Genomic DNA, 19,556 nt, shown 5'->3' on the forward strand with positions numbered 1-19,556 from the left:
GTAGCTGGTAATATGCGACGACATAACTGGATATTGACAACTGTGGCTAGGCAAGGGCTTTGTGGGTGAACTTATCCGCTAAACAGTAGAGTGAAGTGGCGCGTCTGCTGCGGCAATGATTGTGAAATAGCACTTATCCATTCGCTTATTTTGGTTTTAAGTGTTCCATTGAACTACTACATATGAACAGTGCCTTAAGTGAGTAGCCGAGTTATGTTATTTTGTTTGCAACGAGTTCTACATTTTAAGTGACTACTTACAGTAATTTAGGAGCCTTTGTGTCGCAACTGAGGAAGTGTGAAGTGCTGTTTTAAGTTCATTGGAACTGATTAGGGGGACATGTTGAGAAGGAGGGGGGGGGGGGGGGCACTAGTTCACCAAACCATTGATTTTTCTCCCGCTCAGGAGGCAGGGGGAAGATAATGATCAGTCTACGGGTGAATTAGGTTCGGAAGGAAGTTTAGTGATGGCATTAAACTAGGCTAATAGCGGTATGGCGTCGTTGCAGACACGCAGGTCTTATGGAAAGAAAGGATTATGGATGGGATGAGGTCACCCGGGGTTAATTTAGCCATAATATTATGTCTGAAGGTCACGTAACACCAAGACCAGAGGAAGTTGAAAGGTTGTAAGCACCGTACACACGTCCTGCCGGGGTACCTTGCCATAGAACATTGCACTGTCACCAAATACTACAGTATGTGGTATAGCGGTGCGTTCGGTGTTGGCGTAATTTAGTTTACGTTCTTGATAGTAAGTTAGTTTATGTTTTTCCACCTTTATGATATGAAGTCCAGTTAAAGCTGATAAAGAATCTGATTTCAGGAGATAAGGAAATTCATCGTGGCCGGGAGGGTGCCCCGCCTTGTCATTTAACATCATCTGGTGTGGTTCTCTTGGTATACCCTGGTTTGTTCATTCTTATAGTTTTACGATGATTTCTAACCTTATGTTTTTGCACATTTCATTAGGGAGGTATCACTTATTAAAACTCTCCCACTCTTTGTTTCTTCGGTATTTTTATTTTCCATACCATGTTTTATTGTCCGTATTCCATTTGTCTGGTGTATATTCGCATTTAAAAAAAAAAATCTTTTCACTTACCTTTTAAACCTTTTATTTTTCTCCTCCCATACATTATATGTTTAACATTCTCCAATGAATTTACTTTACCGTCTATTTTCTTCATACTCATGTGATTTTCCCATCTCTTTATTTCTTGTACCTCATATAATGTCACAGTTTTCTGGTCTTCCTCCGTCTCTTATCAACTCATATTTCTTTCTCAGTCTTCTCTCGGTCTTTATTTACGTAGTCCAATATTTCTTAGATGCCTTACCGTCGCCTCCTCGTCATGGGGACGAAGTCAGGTCCCGTGTGTGTGTGTGTGGATGTGTGAAGGTTCGTCCGGTCCAAGGCCGACACAGGTCGGATGTGTTTTCCTGTGCGTTGTGTATAAGGGTCGGCCGGTGTTGTCTTGCTCATCAGGGGCCGACCTAAAGGCCACCCCAGGGCCTCTTCATGGCCTCTTATGTTGTGCGGGAGGTTGGCAAGGGCGAATGTTCTCCTACTGCCTCCCACCACTCCCTCTGCTATTGGTTATCTTTCGTTGTTATTGATTTGTTGTGTTTATACGTAAGATGGTGTCTTATGTCGTCAGTATGTTATCTTAGTGTTGTAGGCTCTGTACATATATATATATATATATATATATATATATATATATATATATATATATATATATATATATATATATATATATATATATATATATATATATATATGCAGCCTAAGCCAATTAATCGTTTATCGAGCAACCCTTAACGGAGGATGAACACTTGAGTGGGGTGTAGGCCGACTGTCGCGCCATGGATTCGAACTCTTGTGGCCGACCCCAGACGGGCCCTTGATAACTCATGGTCAGTAACGATAACCAGCTCACAGTAACCTCGTACTGTATAGGGGGGGGGGGGAGTTTTACACTCGTGGGGCCCCATCTCTTGAACATTTTTAACTGTCATACAGCTACCTAAATGGCCCCATCTCATGAACATTCGAGAGTATCATATGTCTTGTGTGTGTGTGTGTGTGTGTGTGTGTGTGTGTGTGTGTGTGTGTAATAACCACAGGAGTACGTCAGGTATGTGTAGTGACAATATTTTATGGCCTGGCAGTCGTAGAACTATCTGCGTCACGTGAGGGGTCAGGCTAGGCTGACGGTGGGGGTGAGGTTGGGCCGGTGGGGTGAGGTTGGGCTGGCGGTGGGGTGAGGCTGGGATAACGGTGGGGTGGGGTGATGCTAGGCTGGCGGTGGGATGATGCTAGGCTGGCGGTGGGATGAGGTTGGGCTGTCGGTGGGATGGGGTTGGGCTGTCGGTGGGATGGGGTTGGGCTGTCGGTGGGATGGGGTTGAGGTTCCGGCCGTTGGATGCAGGTAAGGCCCATCACTAGAAGCAAGTCAGGGCTCGGGGAGGTATGAGCAGTTGTCACAGTGGGCCCTCAGTTTCAGTGGGGAGAGTTTGAAGACGGGCAGTGGTCTACAGGAGGCGAAAGGGGGGGTTGTGATGTAGTGGGGAGTGTGGTTGTGATGTAGTGGGTAGGAGGCAACAACCAGTGTTGGGGCTGGGGGAAGAGGGGTGGTGGCAGTGGAGCCACGGTGGTTCAGAACAACAGGAGCCGTGGCAGCTGTGTCAGTTGGAACTGAACCCGGGAAATCTACCTCAACTTTAATGTACGTGGGAGCACATGGGAAAGCCAGATGACAGAAGACCTGATGCTCGCTGATGAAGTTATCTGCTGAAGCCCTGTAACATTATCATACATTCGTGATATATATATATATATATATATATATATATATATATATATATATATATATATATATATATATATATATATATGTATATATAGAAGGAAACAGGATATTAAAGGAGAAGGTTCTCTCCCAATACCTTCTCCCCAACCCTCATATCGACGGAAACTGGATAGTAAAACAGAAGGCTTCTCCCCACCCACCACAATAGTATGAGACAGAAGACTCCTCCACTGCAGATGTAAACAAGTTGGTAAAGCGGAAGGTTCCTCCACATCCACCACTCCCTCATGTATGGAACATTATTAACTGCCACAGGCCATGATGTCTGAAGAATGAGGAGGGAGCTATGATACAAACATTAAATAATGAGGTGAAAAAGGTATGTAGGATGAGGAACAGGGTAAAAAGGTGGACTAGGTGGAGTGTGTGGCAGGCGAAAGGTGGATGATATGGATGAGTGGCAGCCCACAGGTGGATGATGCATAGGAGAGTGGCAACCCACTGGTGGATGATGTATGGGAGAGTGGCACCCCACTGGTGGATGATGTATGAGAGAGTGGCACCACCACAGGTGGATGATGTATGGGATAGTGGCAGCCCACAGGTGGATGATTCATGGGAAAGTGGAACCCAAACGTGGATGATATATGAGATGGGGAGGGGAATGAGAGATGTGTTAGGCCATGAAAGATAGAAAGGTCTCGGTGAGTGAACTATTGAAAGCTATCTGGGGGAGGGCAGCACTGAGAACCTGACCAACACTCATACTAGGGTGCTACTGGTGTATTCTGGGGACCTGACCGTCACTTCACCTAAGGGCGCTGCTGGTGTGTAGTGGGGAACTGATCATTACTTTCTCGTCCTTTTAGACACGCCTCAGTAACATACATGTTCTTCATCACACTGGGGTACGCCGGTAAATATAAACATATGTAACTATTTATCTGTAAGAAATATTTTGACAGTATTATGGCGCCGTTAATTTTCGCGTCTTACCCAGAAAGATCGCTTCCACCACTCTCCAGTTTGACCACTAAAGTGTGGGGACTCCCTCCATTTTTCCTTTGGTCATTTTATAACACGAACAGTGTTTTTATCGGTGAATGTTGCTCCATTAGAAGGCTTTCTCGTTCACATCCGCGTTTATTCTTACCTCTTTCTCTGTTAATTCATACGGGAAGGCTCAGTCATACCCTTCGAGGACGATAGCACGGTTATGCTATAATGTATGTATCTCCTCAACTTCCATTTTTAAGAAGATGTATTCCCTTGAGAGCCTGGCTGGCATGTTTACCACGCATCCCTCTATACAGCGGAGCGGTCGTGGCCGTCGGCTGGATGTCCGGTACGTGACCACTTGGCTAGTCCGTGAGATACACTCCTCCCATATTGATACACTGGTTGTCTTGAGACTTTACCTCTTACTATCTTCATTTCATTCATCGCCATCCGCATCTGCTAACTCAAGTCTTCATTCAGCGCGCTTCACTGTTTTCTCCTCGCCTGTGCTCTGGTGTGGGTGGTGGTATTTTTCATCCTGTCTCCCAAGCCTTATAGCCTTTAATCCCACAGCACCAGGACCCACATCTCACACATAATTACGGCCTCACTTCCCAGAAGTACTCCTTATTTCCTGGACTTTATTCTCTCTCCCTCCCCCCCAGCAGTCGGCCGTTATTGTCCGGGACAATATTGTCTCTGCCTTTCTTTCTTCACTTGCTTCCTTACGAAACATTATTGTTACTATTATTATTATTATTATTATTATTATTATTATTATTATTGATTCAGTTTTGTTGATATATAGTCTGAATATCCTTACGTCGTTTCATGCGCTGTCATCTCATCAAACCTTCATTGTTTTGGTGTGTGTAGCGTAGCGAACATTGAGGGGTGGGTCGCTTTGTCCGTCGTCAGCGAGTCCCTCCGTTGCTGGTCAGGAGGAGCCTCGCCTGCCTGGTCCTGCAACATAGATATGGCCGTAACTTTGAAAAGGCTAAACCACATACATGCCAGAGACTTGACACAATTGTCTCTCAGGATCTGAATTTTGAAATACATAAAGTCCGTAACTCTAGCTAGTTTGGATTTTGCCCGAGTTGGACTGTTTTTGAAAAGGTTGAACTTGGCTCCTTAATAGGAGAGAATTCTACCTTTCGCCGTAGAACAAAATTTTTTTTTTTTATATGTATATTTTCTACTCAATCTTTCCATCCATTCTTATTTCACTGCCAGTAACTATCCTGCACTGTTGACGACGACCCTGGTGTTTTATGATACACTCATCCAGTGTAAACAATCGTATGTTCTTCGGTATTTACCTTTCATACCGCAACATCTCCCAAGAAAAATATCTTTTTCCATATTTTTCACCTTTTAGTATCATCATCCAAACAATGTTGCCATCGTTCCACCATACGCGGCCATTCTATCGTGAACGACCCTTAAAGCTGTGAAATAATGTTGATTTTGCTACTGTTTACTGTAGGGAGGGTAGTGTGTGTGTGTATGTGGCTGAGGGAAGAGGGCGTCGCTGTCCTGTACCAGCTGTGGAGTTGGGGACCCCAGGCCTGACTCATGTGACGTAGAAATGGACTTATGATGGTCGATGGATAAATGTTTTTCACTGGTGTCACACCGGGGGCGCGCTACCCCCTACCCATGTGTTCCCACACCGGGAGAGCGGGGCTGTCTCCATGGTTCTCCACCCTGAGGGAGCGGGTGGGGGGAGGGGGGCCCTCTGTGTTCCCACGCGGGGGAGAGAGGGGGGCGCCCTCCCCTCAATGATGACACTGATGTGTTTGATGATGATGATGTTTCTGTTGTTGAACGTTCTGGGTCATGATGATTATTTTTCTGTTGAATGATATCAAAGCCAGGGACGAAGGGTGGTCGGCACACCGCCTCCCAGCTCTGGTGTGTGTGTGTGTGTGTGTGTGTGTGTGTTGGAGGATGGTGGGGGATGGGGTGTCGGTGGGAGGATGATGGAGATTGTGGTGGGGATGGATATGTTGACTAACTAGCACACACCCTGTTCTGCTAGTGCCGCTGGGGAAGATAACAAGGGCAGGACAGGGGAGTGACTGACTAAGAGAGAGAGGTGAGATTGGAACATTTTGAGGTGGGGGAAAAGTGAGATTGGAACATTCTGAGGTGGGGAGAAATGAGATTAGAACTTTCTGAGGTGGGGAGAAGTGAGATTGGAACATTCTGAGGTGGGGAGAAGTGAGATTAGAACTTTCTGAGGTGGGGAGAAGTGAGATTGGAACATTCTGAGGTGGGGAGAAGTGAGATTAGAACTTTCTGAGGTGGGGAGAAGTGAGATTGGAACATTCTGAGGTGGGGAGAAGTGAGGTTGGAGCATTCTGAGGTGGGGAGAAATGAGATTGGAACATTCTGACGTGGGGAAAATTGAGATTGGAACGCTCTGAGGTGGGGGAGAAGTGAGATTGGAGCGCTCTGAGGTAAAGAGAGACGAGATTGGAACGCGGTGAGGAAGAAAGAGGTAAGAATGTAACCACGGGAACGTAAAGGGAGTGGAGCGCGGGAAGTTGGAGGGTGAGATAAGAGTGGAAATTTCCTGTTACGAACTTAGTTACCCAGAACACTAGAGGGTGGGAGGTGATGATACGTCATCAGTGGTATGTATACAGGGTATCATATCACGCAACACCAGGGAAAGGCAGTCATACTTTGTCTGAGTGCGACTCCGTGGTTAGTGTGCTGCCTGAGTGCGACTCCGTGGTTAGTGTGCTGCCTGAGTGCGACTCCGTGGTTAGTGTGCTGCCTGAGTGCGACTCCGTGGTTAGTGTGCTGCCTGAGTGCGACTCCGTGGTTAGTGTGCTGCCTGAGTGCGACTCCGCGGTTAGTGTGCTGCCTGAGTGCGACTCCGCGGTTAGTGTGCTGCCTGAGTGCGACTCCGTGGTTAGTGTACTGCCTGAGTGCGACTCCGTGGTTAGTGTGCTGCCTGAGTGCGACTCCGTGGTTAGTGTGCTGCCTGAGTGCGACTCCGTGGTTAGTGTGCTGCCTGAGTGCGACTCCGCGGTTAGTGTGCTGCCTGAGTGCGACTCCGCGGTTAGTGTGCTGCCTGAGTGCGACTCCGTGGTTAGTGTACTGCCTGAGTGCGACTCCGTGGTTAGTGTGCTGCCTGAGTGCGACTCCGCGGTTAGTGTACTGCCTGAGTGCGACTCCGTGGTTAGTGTGCTGCCTGAGTGTGACTGTGGTTAGTGTGCACAAGAAGAGAGGAGAGAGAGAGAGAGAGAGAGAGAGAGAGAGAGAGAGAGAGAGAGAGAGAGAGAGAGAGAGCTAGACTCCCAGAGGCAGTGTGGATGAGGTCATTATTCAGAGGTCGACAATTTTTAATGATGATATGAATTAGGAAATGAAATTTTCACAAGCCCTAATGTCGAACGTTGTTATGGAAGGCTTTCTGTCAGATATTTAGTGAGGTGGGTTGATTCATTAGGACCATACGCAGAGAGTAGAGAGAGAATGAGAGTAGAGAGATATATAACTTGCTAAATAATGCCAAAAAACCTTAAAGAGCGGAGGGATGTACTGGAGAAAATGATAGTGGGCAAGGCAGTAGAGCATTTGAATTAGTTCCTTATATTCATCAGGATTAAGTTAAAGAACAAGTATTCAGGCTGAGGGATTTTAGATAAAAGGGGTTGTTAGATATAAGAAAGTATACGAGTAACTATATGAAGAAAATATACGAGTAACTAAATGAAGAGTTAGAAAGTATACGAGTAACTAAATGAAGAGTTAGAAAGTATACGAGTAACTAAATGAAAAAAGTATACGAGTAACTAAATGAAGAGTTAGAAAGTATATGAGTAACTAAATGAAGAAAGTATACGAGTAACTAAATGAAGAGTTGGAAAGTATACGAGTAACTAAATGAAGAGTTGGAAAGTATATGAGTAACTAGTAACTAAATGATGAAAGTATACGAGTAACTAAATGAAGAGTCAGAAAGTATACGAGTAACTAAATGAAGAGTTAGAAAGTATACGAGTAATTAGATGAAGAAAGTACACGAGTAACTAAATGAGTTAGAAAGTATACGAGTAATTAAATGAAGAAAGTATACGAGTAACTAAATGAAGTTAGAAAGTATACGAGTAACTAAATGAAGAAAGTATACGAGTAACTAAAAAAGAGTTAGAAAGTATACGAGTAACTAAATGAAGAGTTAGAAAGTATACGAGTAATTAAATGAAGAAAGTATACGAGTAACTAAATGAAGAGTTCCAGAGTGTATTCACCTCCGAGGGTATGACGGTATAACCCCATCAGTAGTGAGGTATGTGGGAGGAGGACCTGGAATACGTCGACACTATTAGATATGAGAGAAGTATTGGCTATTGGCCTTGGTGAAGGCTCTCCATATGTACTCAAAACGCGAGTGTTGAGGAAGCACTTGACGTAGGCGTAGTGCCCAAGGGTTGAGAGACGACGGTGTGTCTGAGAGAGAGAGAGAGAGAGAGAGAGAGAGAGAGAGAGAGAGAGAGAGAGAGAGAGAGAGAGAGAGAGAGAGAGAATGATTAACACCCGAACGTTGGAAGAGATAATCAGAAAGCAAATGGCTGATTGCATGCAAAGGAGAAACATCTTCCATAAGAAATAGTGTAAACTTTAGACCAAGAGAGCAAAAGTAAGTTCTGCTTAAGACTTGGGGTAGATGGATGGAACGTTTTTTTTTTTTTTTTTTTTTTTTTTTTACGGGACAACCAGAAGACATTTGACACCATTCCATACACCAGGCTGGTAAAAAAAGCAACTGGATTATCAGGTATTCGTAAGGTGGTAGACTCCTTTGTTGGATCAGTTGTCTTAGTGGAAGCGAAGTGAGGGCGCATGTCATACGAACCATCTCTTCAAGCTCCATGGACGGGTCTTATATTTGTTTACGGTCGAGACCAAGGTCATGAGAGAAGTTAATGGATGATGAGGTTTGCATTATTATAAGGTGGGGGGGTTGGTTTCCGAAAGGTCCAGAGTTTGTCGGGTACAAGGTGGATGAAGATCACTTGGGAGTGTTGATTCAGTAAAGATGAGACGGTAATGAAAGAAGGTAACAGTATGACGGCCCTGGCAAGAAACAAGTTACCTGGACCTGCTTTGCGAAGGACACCTAGGGCGTGCCTTGACCTGCCACCGAAACATCAAGTTGAGAGAAACATATACGAGGGAAACCCCACGCTCTTTAATGGTAGTAGTGCATGAAGGACCCGGGTAAGGAAATGTTCAGTAGACGTGTAGATTAATATGTTTGAGCTGAATCAAAGTATGAATCTTGGTTATGGTAACATCACAGCGGGAAACAAAGATTTGATGGAGAAGGTCCAGAGGAAGGCACTGTTGGGAATCTATTCACTGCGGAAGTGAGAATAAAATCCATAGGACTACAACAGTCACGTTTCTAGAGCCAGTTGACATTGTCGACGGGGAAACAGGTCTTCGAAATAGGCAAGGAAAGAGCGACAAGAGGTGGTAGTAACACACGTTAGGGGGAAAAATAAGTGAAGACGTACTTTCACAGGAGTGTAGCGAATGGATGGAATAAAGCAAGTGGTGAAACTATGAATACGTGAAAGAGATTGGGGACCAAACGAGAGGAGAACTCCTCCCTCCTCCCCCTTTTCCCCCACGCACTGTACAAATAGGTAATTACGCACACCCGGGGCGTCCCGCGTTGCCCTGCCGTCTGCGTACACCTGCTCCCTTCCACCAGAGGTTCCCCCTCACCCCCGTCCGTCTACTTTCTTAAGGGAAGCGTGGGTGGGTGGGAGGGTAGGGATCCACGCGACGACCCCACACACCCAGACGACGCTGCCTCCGCCGGCGCCAGCTGCCGGACCCGCCTCCCGCCTCCCCCTTACCCCAATCATATACCACCACCAGACTGAAACAACTCACCTACATCACCCCCTCCTCCTCCGCCACCTACCTCCGTCTTTTATCACCCCCACACACCTCCGCCACCCACGGCTTTCACCACAGTGGACGGGTATGGTCACTTAGGGCCCTGAGAACTCCTATTGTTTTTCCATTCCCCGGTTTTCCTCAGCGCGTCCGGCTGCATTATCTCGGGGTTTATTTATCCGTGAACAGACCAGCCCCAGTGTGGGCCCCGAGGGCTGCAGTAGACACACCAGCCCTATATCAATCAGCCCTTAGAGTGTGGACGCTAAGGGCTGCCTGATACAACCCGTATAGTGTGAGTCCTCAGGGGGATGGAGTAGACTCACCAATCGTAGAGTGTGGGCCCTCAGGGCAGCATGAGACACACGACCCCTAGCATTTGGGCCCGTCAGGACTAAAGTAGACATTCCAGCTCCACATAAGGTTCTCACTGTAGACTGAAGGTAGTGATAAGGTCTTCACTGTAGACTGAAGGTAGAGATAAGGTCTTCACTGTAGACTGAAGGTAGAGATAAGGTCTTCATTGTAGACTGAAGGTAGAGATAAGGTCTTCACTGTAGACTGAAGGTAGAGATAAGGTTCCCACTGTAGACTGAAGGTAGAGATAAGGTCTTCACTGTAGACAAGGTAGAGATAAGGTCTTCACTGTAAACTGAAGGTAGAGATAAGGTTCTCACTGTAGACTACAGGTGAAGATAAAGCCCTCACTGAAGACTGAGGTTAGAGATAAGGTTCACACTGTAGACTGAGGTTAGAGATAAGGTTCACACTGTAGACTAAGGGTTAGACTAATCGTAAATCTAAGGTAGATATGAGACTAACCTGAAGGAATAAGGTTGTAGGTAAGGATCACACTAATGATGAGGGGTCACACGGTAGACTGAAGGTGAATAAGGCAAGGCTCTGGGTGACTACTAAGTACGTAAGTGGTAAATATGAGTGATAGTGTGAGATGAAGATGTTACACTGGAGAGAGAGGCAGAAGACCGCAGTGTGAGTGGCAACACTGAGGGAAGTCGTGAGATAAGGTGGCACCCGGACACCGCTGCTGCTGCAGCTGCTGTCAGAGTCACGTTTCCTGAGTTGTGGCACCAGGCACTGTAGACCGTGGCACTCAGGGTGGCACGAGGCACTGTAGACTATAGCACCCACGGTGGCACGAGGCACTATGTAGATCGTAGCACTCAGGGTGGCACCAGCCACTGTAAATCGTGGAACACACAAGCTGTAGTAAATACAGAGGAGATAATGGCCAGGTGATGACATGAGATGAATTCCGTGAGATGAACAAACTTGCCGCTGAACTGTGAAGAAGGAACTGCGGTACACTTGCGATGAGGTACTCGGCCTTGAGTGTATACATTTGATTCATTCTTGAGGAAGACGGTACAACATCTTGGCATGTTCGCCTGGCAACAATGAAAAGAATGTGTACACTGAAAGTATGATGTATCTTTTAATAATACTTCAGGTACAGTCAAGATGCTTATAAAGCTATTATGTGTAACAGCTAACAACACAAAGTGTTGCTTTTATATGTATTACTTTTTTTTTTCTGAAAGTTGTATAAGACGTCTGGCAGTGTGTACCATTTCCCTTGGGTTGCGTTCTGACGCCGAACACGACGCGGCGGTACGATGGCGTGAATCAGGCCGTCATTACCCACGAGTCGTACTGTCGTGTGCAGTGGAGGTACCGTCGTGCCCTAGAGGTTAAGTGTCAGGTTTGTGAGTCAAGTCATACCGCCGTCAGAGCCTCGTCCCTTGGTAGGTTGAGTTTTATACACTTCACAGGGATGTTGATGGTTTGTTGGCTCGAAGACACACACACACACACATAGAAAAGAAACACGTCTCCTTTTCATTAGCTTTACTAGTCTTGTTTTGCATGTTTGTGGTAGCTGTTGTAACAAATGTGTTGTTACTCTCCTCAGTAGAGGTTCAAGTGGCAGAACTGGTATATAGTGTCTCACATGACGGCGGCCGGCTCTCCTTTGCACCGCTGCCAGGCGCTCTCCTGTGCCATCATGTTTAGGTCTCTATGGTCCTTATTGTATGCGTGATATACTCGAAATATTTAGGTGAATATGGGCTGGTTATTACCAGTAATCCTAGAAAATTGGGTTCGGTTTCCGTTTGTTATAGATATTTCAATAATTTTACTTGTTCATGGCTTACTGGACCTCGTTGGAAAACATTGAGTATTTCTCTTTGTTTATCTGCAAAGTATTCGCTCGGATTGTTTTTTATATATTTTCAAAAAGTAGATATATCTTAGTACTGACATAGACAAAGCTACTCTTTCAGTCTGTTAAGCACGGGATTTTCCGGTGATAATTACTGACGATAAGAGAACAGTATTTCTTGAAGCATTCAGTAGATTCTTGGTTTATTGTGATCACCCGCTAACGTTTGGTCATCCCAGACATTCATCACGTTTCTGGTATGATATATATAAAAACATCGCAATGAAATACTGCCATGCAACACAAATGATTAAGGTCGGCCTGTTCCCTCCAGCTGTGTAAGACAGCCGAGGATTCGACGTGTGTCGTGTTTTACTTGTTTTCCGTTTCGACAGTCGTTGAAAATCGTGAGACTCTAGAAAACAATTAAAGGAATATTCCAGTGAACTTTTATACACATATATATATATATATATATATATATATATATATATATATATATATATATATATATATATATATATATATATATATATATCTTTTCTTTTAAACTATTCGCCATTTCCCGCGTTAGCGAGGTAGCGTTAAGAACAGAGGACTGGGCCTTTTTTGGAATATCCTCACCTGGCCCCCTCTGTTCCTTCTTTTGGAAAAAAAACAAACAAACGAGAGGGGAGGATTTCCAGCCCCCCCCCCCCCTTCCTCCCCTTTTAGTCGCCTTCTAAGACACGCAGGGAGTACGTGGGAAGTATTCTTAATCCCCTATCCCCAGGGATAATATATATATATATATATATATATATATATATATATATATATATATATATATATATAGAGAGAGAGAGAGAGAGAGAGAGAGAGAGAGAGAAATTACTTTTTTTCTTGAGACCCCCGTAGTGTGGTCCATCTTGAATCCTCCCTCGTTAGTCGGAAGCGACAATATTCCCAGATTATGAGTTAATTTGAGCATGTTTCCCCATGAGAATGACGGTACGACCCTTAAACTTGACGTGTGCTCATTGGTCGTCCTGTCCCCCTTAATAGTCGATAAGGCCATTAAACTGAGCAACCTATATACTGTACTCAGTAATAGATACTGAATAAGTATTCAGCATTACCCATGGCAATTTTATTTAGTCATTTTTTTTCAGTAACGGTATAGGATTTTAATTTCTACCCCCCATTATGATTCTGTTTGGACGTGAGTACACATAGAAGCAATCCTCAGCTATACACACACTCTGTCCAGAAGTTTGTGGTTCCCGCGTGGAAATTCCTAATTTCGGGTGTAGATTAGTATGTCACAACTATGTGTACCAGTGTCCACTTACCTCTCTCCGCTTATTTCTGGCGAGACACCTAGGATTATCTCATTCCGTAATGTGTTTTTAATGATATTTGAGGCGATAGCGTGACACACTTTAACTACCTGTGTTAGAATTTGGGTTTGTGTGTAAATGAAATTGGCTTGTTTACATGAGCAATATGTTAGTTAGCCTCCGGGACCCAAAGACTGGGCGTTCATGACCTTGAGAATTGCACCAGGGAGTTGGATGGGGATACCGGTATCCATGGTAACTGTGGTAGGCTAGTAGGATCGTTACCTCCCTTAACCGTTGGGTGTGTGTTACATGCGCTGACCCCGTTACTCGTGATGTGCGTTGTTACCTGTTTACTGTTCCAGGTGGTGTGTTACGGGTAGGTCACCATGTCAAACTGTTGCAGGTGACTTGGGGTAGGTAACCATGTCAACTGTTGCAGGTGGTGTATTATGGGTAGGTAACCATGTCAGTGTGTTGCAGGTGACTTGGGGTAGGTAACCTTTTCAACTGTTGTAGGTGATGTATAATGGGTAGGTAACCATGATGTATAATGGGTAGGTAACCATGTCATCTGTTGCAGGTGGTGTATAATGGGTAGGTAACCATGTCAACTGTTGCAGGTGGTTTATAATGGGTAGGTAAATATGTCAACTGTTGCAGGTGGTGTATAATGGGTAGGTAACCATGTCAACTGTTACAGGTGGTGTATAATGGGTAGGTAACCATGTCATCTGTTTCAGGTGGTGTATAATGGGTAGGTAACCATGTCATCTGTTGCAGGTGACTTGTGTTGGGGTAGGTAACCATGTCAAAAACTGTTGCAGGTGGTGTATAATGGGTAGGTAACCATGATGTATAATGGGTAGGTAACCATGTCATCTGTTGCAGGTGGTGTATAATGGGTAGGTAACTATGTCATCTGTTGCAGGTGATGTATAATGGGTAACCTGCTGAGGTTGTTAGCGAGGGATGACGCCGGCAACAGCTGCTGCTCGCACCAGAAGTATGACGTCTTCCTCGACTTTGAGAGTGAGTACCCGGCCACTGTGTTATATGTCCGGCCGACGCTGCCACACACCCGCCAACAACATAAGACACCACACACATCTGCTGTAAACTCATCAGGCTCGTAATGTATACCGGATAATCCAGTTTAGTAGCAGTGCACGCCTTCTGACCTTGTTATATAAAGTACATCCACCATTCATGTTAGAGTGCGGTCGTCAGAGGTGCGCCAGTAGAGCTATTCAGAACACTTCTATTTTTTCAGCCTTGTGAAGAACAGTACCCCAGTCTTGTAGACTACGCCTTTTTTTTTTTTTTTTTTTATACTTTGTCGCTGTCTCCCGCGTTTGCGAGGTAGCGCAAGGAAACAGACGAAAGAAATGGCCCAACCCCCCCCATACACATGTACATACACACGTCCACACACGCAAATATACATACCTACACCGCTTTCCATGGTTTACCCCAGACGCTTCACATGCCTTGGTTCAATCCACTGACAGCACGTCAACCCCTGTATACCACATCGCTCCAATTCACTCTATTCCTTGCCCTCCTTTCACCCTCCTGCATGTTCAGGCCCCGATCACACAAAATCTTTTTCACTCCATCTTTCCACCTCCAATTTGGTCTCCCTCTTCTCCTCGTTCCCTCCACCTCCGACACATATATCCTCTTGGTCAATCTTTCCTCACTCATTCTCTCCATGTGCCCAAACCATTTCAAAACACCCTCTTCTGCTCTCTCAACCACGCTCTTTTTATTTCCACACATCTCTCTTACCCTTACGTTACTTACTCGATCAAACCACCTCACACCACACATTGTCCTCAAACATCTCATTTCCAGCACATCCATCCTCCTGCGCACAACTCTATCCATAGCCCACGCCTCGCAACCATACAGCATTGTTGGAACCACTATTCCTTCAAACATACCCATTTTTGCTTTCCGAGATAATGTTCTCGACTTCCACACATTTTTCAAGGCTCCCAAAATTTTCGCCCCCTCCCCCACCCTATGATCCACTTCCGCTTCCATGGTTCCATCCGCTGACAGATCCACTCCCAGGTATCTAAAACACTTCACTTCCTCCAGTTTTTCTCCATTCAAACTCACCTCCCAATTGACTTGACCCTCAACCCTACTGTACCTAATAACCTTGCTCTTATTCACATTTACTCTTAACTTTCTTCTTCCACACACTTTACCAAACTCAGTCACCAGCTTCTGCAGTTTCTCACATGAATCAGCCACCAGCGCTGTATCATCAGCAAACAACAACTGACTCACTTCCCAAGCTCTCTCATCCCCCACAGACTTCATACTTGCCCCTCTTTCCAGGACTCTTGCATTTACCTCCCTAACAACCCCATCCATAAACAAATTAAACAACCATGGAGACATCACACACCCCTGCCGCAAACCTACATTCACTGAGAACCAATCACTTTCCTCTCTTCCTACACGTACACATGCCTTACATCCTCGATAAAAACTTTTCACTGCTTCTAACAACTTGCCTCCCACACCATATATTCTTAATACCTTCCACAGAGCATCTCTATCAACTCTATCATATGCCTTCTCCAGATCCATAAATGCTACATACAAATCCATTTGCTTTTCTAAGTATTTCTCACATACATTCTTCAAAGCAAACACCTGATCCACACATCCTCTACCACTTCTGAAACCGCACTGCTCTTCCCCAATCTGATGCTCTGTACATGCCTTCACCCTCTCAATCAATACCCTCCCATATAATTTACCAGGAATACTCAACAAACTTATACCTCTGTAATTTGAGCACTCACTCTTATCCCCTTTGCCTTTGTACAATGGCACTATGCACGCATTCCGCCAATCCTCAGGCACCTCACCATGAGTCATACATACATTAAATAACCTTACCAACCAGTCAACAATACAGTCACCCCCTTTTTTAATAAATTCCACTGCAATACCATCCAATCCTGCTGCCTTGCCGGCTTTCATCTTCCGCAAAGCTTTTACTACCTCTTCTCTGTTTACCAAATCATTTTCCCTAACCCTCTCACTTTGCACACCACCTCGACCAAAACACCCTATATCTGCCACTCTGTCATCAGACACATTCAACAAACCTTCAAAATACTCCTTCCATCTCCTTCTCACATCACCACTACTTGTTATCACCTCCCCATTTACGCCCTTCACTGTTTTAGATCATATATATTCATGTCCAGCGCTCCCAACAGCTCTCGATCATCTCCCATGTTGACTCTCAAAATACAAGTGTAAACACAGGCATTAGCCTTGCATTTGCGTATTTAACATGTTTACCGTAATGTTGCATTGGCTTACTAATGAAGCTATTATTGCTCAGTGCGCACATTTTGGTTTCTTTTGTTAAAGGCATTTACGAAGCCTAGGTGAATGTGATCAGCATTTACACTTTCTTCATAAGCATCTAGTAACTTCAAAGTATTGCTGTGACAGTGTTGGCCACTTTATATATATATATATATATATATATATATATATATATATATATATATATATATATATTTATATATTCTAACACACTGACCGTAGGCCTATGGCAAGCCTAGCCAAGGATCCTAACGTCGTGTGCAAGGGATTAAAGTCTCCCGGGATGGCATTAGTGTCAAAACTTTCACCAAATAGTGTTGGATGCCTTTCCCAGAGTATCAGGATAGAGCTGCAGGACTTGGGCTCTGGAGTAGAGTGAAGAAGAGACGCCAACATAAGTCTCTTATGCCTTCCCTCGGTTGGAAGCCACAAAAAGCTGACTTCTTCGTCCAGAGTCATAGGAGTACACATGACAATCTGAAAGATGTACTACACATGGCAGTCTTAAATTACACTTGATAGTCTGAAAGAGTACACCTGATAAATCTTTAAGAGTACGCTTAACACTTACAAGAGTGGGGTTTGATGTCACATCAGGACTTGAGGGTGAGGTTTTAGTAGAGGTATTGTGCCGTTGCAGATGCTGAGCCGAGCGAGGAGGAGCGTCTACTGTACGAGGACGTGACGGAGGTGCTGCACGGGTCCCAGGCCGTCATCAGGGAACTCCAACAGTACAAGGGCGCCGCCAAGGAGATTAGAGAGGTACGGTCTTCGTTTTACCTCCACGGGTACCTCTGTCACCGTGTCACCTTCACTCTCATGTCCACCTAGCTAGGGTATGACCTCCACCCGCATGTCCACCTGGGGTGTCACCTCCACCCTCATGTCCACTTAGGTTGTCACCTCCACCCTCTTGTCCACCTAGGGTGTCACCTCCACCCTCATGTCCACCTGGGGTGTCGCCTCCACCCTCATGTCCACCTGGGGTGTCACCTCCACCCTCATGTCCACCTGGGGTGTCGCCTCCACCCTCATGTCCACCTGGGGTGTCGCCTCCACAGGCACGTCCTTAATGTTGACCTAGTAACGTCCGGGAACATTACGGAGCCAAACTAAGCCTGTGTGACCTCACCACAGGTACGGGTATTTATATAAAGGTGGGATGACCTGTAGCTTGGTGGTGGAGTAGTGGGTTGTTGACTACATGATGTCGTGTCTCATGACGTCAGCTGTCGCCTGTTGGTGAGTACACACACACACACATACACACTGTCTTTTGCACAAACCTGTACAGATTACCCACATCTGAAATTCTGATTCTCATAGCATTATTTGACTCTATGTCGTGATGGCCAACATTTTCCACACTTATAGATGCAAATATTCATGCAAAACTTCACACAGACCAAAATATAACCTACTACATGAACATCTAACCTATAACACGAACCTAGTCTTCACCTTCGGTTGTGTCCATTTATGATAAACCCAAAAGCTTGGTTTTTACGTCTAGTTAAGATACCAAATTAGAATTTGCCAAACTCCCCAAATTGTCCATCTTGTGTCTCTGATTTCCAGCGAGTTCTTCACAACCCAGCAGCATACACATCAAGATGTGCACGGTGGGGTGTGGGTAGTGTGGACGAGTGGGTTGGGACGTTGTGACAAGGGATTAGGCCCGGTTGTGAGATGGAGGATTATGGTGGGATAGTTTGACGGCTCATTGTTGTTGGGGTGATTGGTGATTGGGGTGAGGTTGTGTGACGGGGAACGGGTAGTAGGGCTGTTTAGTGTGAAGAAGGATTGGGTTGGGTTGATGTGGGTTTGACGGGAGATTGAAGTCGATGTGACGCGGGGATTGGGCTACGGGTTATGAGTGGATTGGGTGGCGATGGGATTGGGTTGAGCGTGGTCGAATGGGGGATTGGAGTGAGGAGGATGGGATTGGAGGGATGAGACCGGGAGGTGCTGTAGTGGGGAAGGTGAGGGGAGAGTTGAGTGAGGGGTAACGTCAGCGGCGCACAGTAGTTTGAACGAATAGGGTAGTGGTAGAGTTAGCGGGCGCAGCTCTGGAGTTTTGGATGTATCGGTAAAATAAGATCATCTAAACCCCACAATATTTTGATAATAAATGGTATACTGTTGTTTGAGAGGTGGACAATGGGAGTCTTGTGGCCCCCAGCAACTAATTTACGGGGCGTTGTAGACTCGTATTCCTTTGATCAATATTTTCATATGTGGCTGCTCTTAGAAATGATTTCTCCCTCATTGAAAGTTGTATATCAATACAAACCCTGTTTTCCACGTTGGTAATTAATTTGCTGATATGTTCGTTCGGTGTCTGATGTGGCGGTCTATGAAGATGTATTATTTCCGTCGACACACTTGAGGTTTTCCTTTGTACTGAATCAAAAGCCCTTTCACAGATCATGATTTTGAATCTTTAATACAGTTTCCACTCGCGGATGGATCCTGATGTAATGAAAACCATAAAGTTTAGCAGTGTAAGAGTTTATACATGGTATAGGCATTTACTCATATTTTGTGACATTTGGCAACCTAAGGGGCGTGTTTCAGCCTCAGTCACTGATTGGTCGAGGGCGATGATGACGTTTTGGGTAAGAGCTCCCCGATTGGCGAAAGCCGAGCAAGACATTTCCTTATATGGGCACAAAATGCACGTGCATGGAAATTTCAAATGGGTGCAGAATTTCCACTGGATTGGTATAGTTTTTAGTTTGAATCGTACCGAGGTGTAGCGTGCTGTTTGTCAGCATTTGAAGGAGATATTGCATTAAAGTTCTGTTTGTCGATGGATTATTATGCCAGATAGAAACCCACCGATCTGTTCTTGGTCTTGAACTATTAACCGTAAAGGCTTAAGGAAGCACAATGTTCGATTATTTACAGTATATTAAAGGGATTCTTCAGACCGCTGACTTCT

At 45.1% G+C, this 19,556-nt stretch overlaps 1 protein-coding gene across 2 annotated transcripts in view; it reads left to right on the forward strand.

Moving 5' to 3' along the window:
* The window catches only part of LOC139754723 (CYFIP-related Rac1 interactor B-like), an 81,904-nt gene that overhangs the window by 39,864 nt on the left and 22,484 nt on the right, over nucleotides 1-19,556 (forward strand). Inside the window, exons 1-3 of one of the 2 annotated variants that reach the window (XM_071672378.1) lie at nucleotides 78-198; nucleotides 14,181-14,281; nucleotides 17,253-17,374. In XM_071672378.1, coding sequence (XP_071528479.1) covers nucleotides 14,191-14,281; nucleotides 17,253-17,374 — 213 coding nt within the window. In that variant the 5' untranslated portion in view covers nucleotides 78-198; nucleotides 14,181-14,190. Of the gene's footprint in view, nucleotides 1-77; nucleotides 199-14,180; nucleotides 14,282-17,252; nucleotides 17,375-19,556 lie in introns of those variants that run through there. The other variant, XM_071672367.1, reaches the window with a different exon arrangement.

This window comes from Panulirus ornatus, chromosome 2 (genome assembly GCF_036320965.1).
Source record: "Panulirus ornatus isolate Po-2019 chromosome 2, ASM3632096v1, whole genome shotgun sequence".
In the NCBI taxonomy this organism is placed as follows: domain Eukaryota; kingdom Metazoa; phylum Arthropoda; class Malacostraca; order Decapoda; family Palinuridae; genus Panulirus; species Panulirus ornatus.